Below are 5,535 nucleotides of genomic sequence, written 5' to 3'. Positions count from 1 at the left end.
AAATTTATTTTTTTGTTTTTAAACCATTATTTGCAATTGAATTGCAGTTGCTCTAAAAATAACCTAAGCAGGTAGGAAGGGTACTCCAAAACACACATTTAAACACTTCATGTTTGATAGGGAACGGTTCTTTGAACATGAGAATATTCTTCTGCTGTCAAAACAACCTCTGTTTCAGTTAAGCTAAATAATAAATATATAATTATCACTCAGACAAAAAGTCTGATTTAACCTTAGATAAAATTGCGATCCTTAAATGGCGACGCAATATTTGTATTTACTCTGAAAGGCGTTCATTTTGTTTTGTTTGAGTCTAAAACTGACTCAAATGTGGGCTAAGGAAGCAACGTATGTTCAATCAAAGACCTAACGTTTCCACAGAAATTTACAAATTTACAGTCTTAAGGTGAGACCTAAGGATCGGGAAAAATAAGAGACACAGGCTGTAAATTAAGAATGAAATTTGTATGAATGTCCCATACAAGAGGACTTCAGGAAGTCGTGTGGGCTATGTTAAGGAGATCGGAGGGGCTGGGGAGATCAGAGGGGCTGGGGAGATCAGAGGGACAGTATTTCACCTTACAGTCTATTTTGTGTGTGTGTGTTTCCTGCTTCCATTCGCATAGGACTTGATATAAAACAGAGGAAACATTTCAGATCCAAACGCCAGATTTATCCCTCCACTCTGTCAACAATTTGCCCCCTTTTTGGCGGTGGTGGTGTTGCGGTGAGGACGTTTTGGAGAAGTTAAAATAGCACAGATTTGCAGGGGGGGCGGGGGGAGAGCCAAGCCAGGCAAAGGAAGATTAATTTAGGGAGAAACCAGTGAGAGAACAAGCCCTTTCAGCTCACGTATCTGCAAAGGCTGCATGCAACACACGACAATTCCAAAAAAAAAAGGGGGGGGGGCAGATGGGGAAGCCACCTCTAGCTAGGGAGTTTCTTCTCAATGGTGTCTGGGCAACACGCAACAGGTCCGAGGAGGGCCAGCCAGGCACTACCTGCGAGAAGTTTGCGGCAGGAGCGCAGGGCAGAAACGCTCCCGTTTACACGGACACCCTTGCACCTTCCCCGTCGGCGAGTCCGCAGCTGCCCCCAGGGCCCGGCGGCTCTCCCGGGACCCGAGCCTGGGAGTCCGCCGCTCGGCTCTGTCCGCACGGCGGGGCTGTCATAGCGCCGCCGCGTAGGCTGCCGGGTACGGGTCCAGCTGGGGCTTGCCCATGCCTGGCAGCAGGATGTAGGCGAGGGGCGGCTGGAGGCCCGGGCTGGGCCAGGCGCTGCAGTTGCAGGGGATCATGTAGCCCGGGTTGCCCGGGGACGGGTGCGAGTGAGTGTGCCCCCCGGCGGCGGCGACGGCAGCTGCGGCGGCGGCCCCGTGGAAGGCGCCGGCTCCCGCGGCGCCGGGGTAGGCCAGGGAGGAGGCGTAGGGCAGCGCCGAGGCGGAGGAGGACGACGAGAGCTCTGCCATTTTGGAGCCCAGGTCCAGCAGCGAGTAGGGGCTGCTGGCGGCCGCGGCGGCGGCGGCTGCTGCGGCGGCGGCCGCCGACTGGGGGAAGAAGACCCGGGCGGCGGCTGCTGCGGCAGCGGCGGCCGCTTTCTCCGGGTTGGCCAGCAGGGAGTCGGGCACCAGGCCCCCGCCGGCCCCGCCGTGCAGCCCGGCCGCCTTCAGCCCGTGCGGGTGGTCGGGATCCGCCAGGCCGTAGGGCACCGGGAAGGCGAACTTGTCCTTCTTGAGCAGGGTCTTGGGCTTCCGGCGGGGCCGGTACTTGTAGTCGGGATGCTCCTTCATGTGCATGGCCCGCAGCCGCTTGGCCTCGTCGATGAAGGGCCGCTTCTCGGCCTCGGTGAGCAGCTTCCACTCGGCCCCCAGGCGCTTGCTGATCTCCGAGTTATGCATCTTGGGGTTCTCCTGGGCCATCTTCCGGCGCTGCGCCCGGGACCACACCATGAAGGCGTTCATGGGCCTCTTGACGTGATCCACCGGCTTGGACATGCTGGCCCCCGGCAAGCCCTGCAGCTGCTGCAGGCTGCAGCCCACCCCGCGCTGGCGGCCGCCTGCCCCGGTCACCTCTCCCCGGCCGCTCGCAGCCCGCAGAAAATCAATCTTTGCTCTGCAGCAGAACAAGCCCGGGAACTGCAGCACCAACTTCGGGCCGCTCCTCCCTTTCGGCCTCCCGGGAGGAAAAGTCCCGCACTTGGGGGCTGCTGGGCTCCAGACGGCCCCAATCTCGGGCTCCTCTCCGCACCCTGAAAGCCGATGTCCCAAAAGGCAGGTCCCCCTGTGCACCGCTTTCCTCTCTGTCCAGAGCTGGCCCCCAGCCAGGAGACTGTCCCGGGCTCGGGTCTCTTCTTTCCACCGGGAAGTTTCTTTCTTTTCTCAAGCAGGATTTTGAAACTCTCTCCAAACGCCGCTCGAGTTGGATGCTGGTGCCCCCAGAGTTCAAAGGGAACAACGGAAAAGTGCAAACATCCCCCCTTCCCCTTCCACTAGCTCAACTCTTCTCGGGGACTTGTCATTTGACAGGGGCCGGGGGGAGCAGGGGAGACACGGCGGCTTCCTTCCGTGCAGGGCGAGCCGCGAGCCAAGCAATGATCACAGAGTCCTACCCATGGCGAGCCTGCAAACAAACCGCGGGCCGGCGCTCTCAGGACGCAGGGCGTGCGGCAGGGCGGCGGGAGCTGTCCGCTTTCCTCCTCGGGCTTTAGCGCGAGGCTGGCGATTAGCCGGGTCCCTTCCGCTCACAGCCAGGTCTCTGCCCCCGGCGAGCCGCTGCGAGCTGCTTTCTCCTCGGACATACTCGCTTCTTCTCCTTCGCCTGCTGCGGGGATTGTCCCGCACTCTGGTCCGGGCTCAGCGACGCCTCCTGCTGCGGCCCCTAGAGCGCACGCGAGCCGTGCAGGAACCAGCGACCCCGCTCAGCGCCGAGTCCCGGGATCAGGTTCCAACTTGGAGCTCGGCGGCGGCTCCCAGAGCTTCCAACTAACTTCGCCAAGTTTCATGCGGGCTCCCGGGCAGCTCCACTCCGGCTCGCTAGCCCTCTGCCTGGCTCCTCCTCTGCTCGGGGCTCTCTGGGCTTGCCTGGCCAGAGAGTGACTTGGGGGCGGGCGGGGGAGGGAAGAGAGGGCGCGGGGGTTTCTAATTAAAATGCTCGGCGATCTCAGCCAGGCAGAAGTGGAGCCGGTTATAAAGTCCCTAGTGTGGCTTGCAGCAGTCTCAGTCGCTCCCTCCTTTTGCCCCTCTGCAGCGGCAGCCAGAGGCAGGCAGGTAAAGCTCTCTCTGCGTGTGCATGTGGGCTGGCTATGTGTTGCATGTACAGTGTGTGTGTGTATCTGTGTGCAGGGGTACGTGGGGCCCGGCGGGGCTAGTGAGAGGGAGGGACAGCGGGAGCTCCGGCTCCCACCCCCAGCCATTGATTAAACAGCATTCCCCTCCCTTTCACTTCACTGCAGGTTAGGGGGGTGGAGACACCAGAGCCTGGCCTGGCGGGCAGAAGCGGAGTCTGCGCAGCACTCGTCAGCTAAGTTGGTGTCGAAACACATATTACCCAACTCCGAAGAGCCGCCACGTCCGGCACCAGCAAATCGTCTGCTTCTCACTAGGCGGAGAGAGTTTATTTCGATAAAATGTTCATGATCTCTCCCTCCCCCACTTATTGAGTTACACAGCCGGACAGTCCCCCTTTCTCCTTGCCTGTTGATCCTGGAGATACCCTTCCTCAGACTCCCTTTGCCACAGAGGAAAGGTCCCAGGAAGGAGATTGACTCCAATTTAGGGTCACCGGAGCAACTTGCTGTCAGGTGGCCAGTTGTTTTAAACAGCACATTTTAAGTCGATAACAGGCACCGCTCGCTGCCAGCAGCCCCTTTATACGTTTGTGTTGGTTGTTTTTTTCTAAACCTTGTGAAAAGCACACTGCTAGTTTGCTCTTTATGTACTAGGCTGGAGATAATTGTGTAGCTACACTACACCGACTGCACTCAGTACCTAGAGAAAGGTCAACATTACGCCTATACAAAGGAAACGGGAGTTAATCGCACTGATCCCAAGACTACGTATTTAAATATAGTTCGTTGCCAAGATTTTGTTTACTTTTGCCCAATGAAACAATTCTCTCCCCGTTGAAAAAACCCACAACCCGTGCTTTTGGCAGCGGCGTGAGCTCTTCGATTTGCATATTTTCTTTACTTCTTGATATGCTAGTTCGCACTCACCCCAAGCCGATCTGTCTGAATGTGTATAAGAAGTTGGCCTGTCAGTCAGGGTGAACTCGCTCGCCTTGTTTGTACTTCGGCAGATTGGTTTCGACTTACCTTTGTGGTATGTGGAAGTACGAACTCCAATACACCATTAACTCTTTCCCACGTTAATATCAGGCCGAGGCGTACACCGACAGATCTCAGCTAAAGTCAAAGCTGGAGAAACAGTTGAGATGGCAGCCACAATCCCTTCACTCAGCGCGAGAGACAGCACCCCCCGATCGTTCCCATGCTGTTTCAGCAATCATTGGGGGAAGGCGTGTGGGGAAATATATGAGGGGATTTCTTTTGTTGCCACAGTAAAAGTAGCTCTGTGAAAAGTTCGTTTCACATCAACTATGCGCTTGTGTTGGTGAAACTATTTGTTTGAGGGGCTGTCTTTATAAGCACTTCCTTTCAAAAGTCAGCCAATGGGCGGAAGAGCACAAACTTCAGATATGGTTAATCAGCCGGGTCTATCGACTGAGCGGGCTGTGATCATCCATGATCATAACAGATCTTCATCCATTATGAAAAACTGTAATCCTACCAAAAAGAATAGGAGTACTTGTGGCATCTTAGAGACTAACACATTTAAGGTGCCACAAGTACTCCTACTCTTTTTGCGGATACAGACTAACACGGCTACTACTCTGGAACATATAATCCTACCGTTTTCATGCTACTAAGACATTTTCAGAAGCCTGAAGTAAAGATATGAGATATTTTCTCTTCTCTCTCTCTCTGTATGTGTGATGTGTTGCATATACACATGTCCAAACTGATAGCCAGCCCGAACTGGTGAAAATCAGTACAGCTCCATTGACTATACTGCACCTGTCTCTCTACAGTAGTTGAAGATCTTGCCAGTTAAAATGCCCTGAATAATTTACACATAAAATGTACCTACCCTGTCTTCATATTCAATATATTATCCCTTTACCACATATTCCTCTCAATCTTCAAATCCACCTTGCAAACTTTTACCCCTCACAATCCATTTAGCTGAGAAAAAGTTACCATCGGTTGTCAGAAGCAGGGAGATTAAGCTATCTATTAGCATTGACTGCCTTAGAAAGGAAATCCTATTTCTTGAAGGTTGAAAAAGTGACCAAGAGTGGCTGTAGCCAGCGTAGGTATTACTGCTCTCCAGGTCACTTTTTTCAAGCCATCGCCAAGAGTTTCCTGCTCTGAAATGAAAAGTCAATATTTCAAATCATCTCATTTGTATTAACCAAGGAGCAATTTCATATTGCAAGCATTCGATGGCATCCTTTATTGGGGGAAAATAATCCCATA

General features: G+C 54.1%; 1 protein-coding gene across 2 annotated transcripts in view; it reads right to left on the bottom strand.

Moving 5' to 3' along the window:
- SOX21 (SRY-box transcription factor 21) overlaps positions 1-3,342 on the bottom strand; it is a 3,641-nt gene extending 299 nt beyond the window's left edge. Inside the window, exons 1-2 of one of the 2 annotated variants that reach the window (XM_050951259.1) lie at positions 1,628-3,342; positions 1-1,546 (exon numbers count right to left, since the gene is read on the bottom strand). The exon at positions 1-1,546 is cut by the window's left edge and continues 299 nt beyond it. In XM_050951259.1, the coding sequence (XP_050807216.1) occupies positions 1,169-1,546; positions 1,628-1,993 (744 nt within the window). In that variant the 5' untranslated portion in view covers positions 1,994-3,342 and the 3' untranslated portion in view covers positions 1-1,168. The other variant, XM_050951251.1, reaches the window with a different exon arrangement.
- Positions 3,343-5,535: the final 2,193 nt, after the last annotated feature.

The sequence above is a fragment of the Gopherus flavomarginatus genome, chromosome 1 (genome assembly GCF_025201925.1).
Source record: "Gopherus flavomarginatus isolate rGopFla2 chromosome 1, rGopFla2.mat.asm, whole genome shotgun sequence".
Taxonomy (NCBI): Eukaryota; Metazoa; Chordata; order Testudines; family Testudinidae; genus Gopherus; species Gopherus flavomarginatus.
Note: the sequence above shows the minus strand (reverse complement) of the source record. Positions and strands in the feature narration are given on the sequence as shown.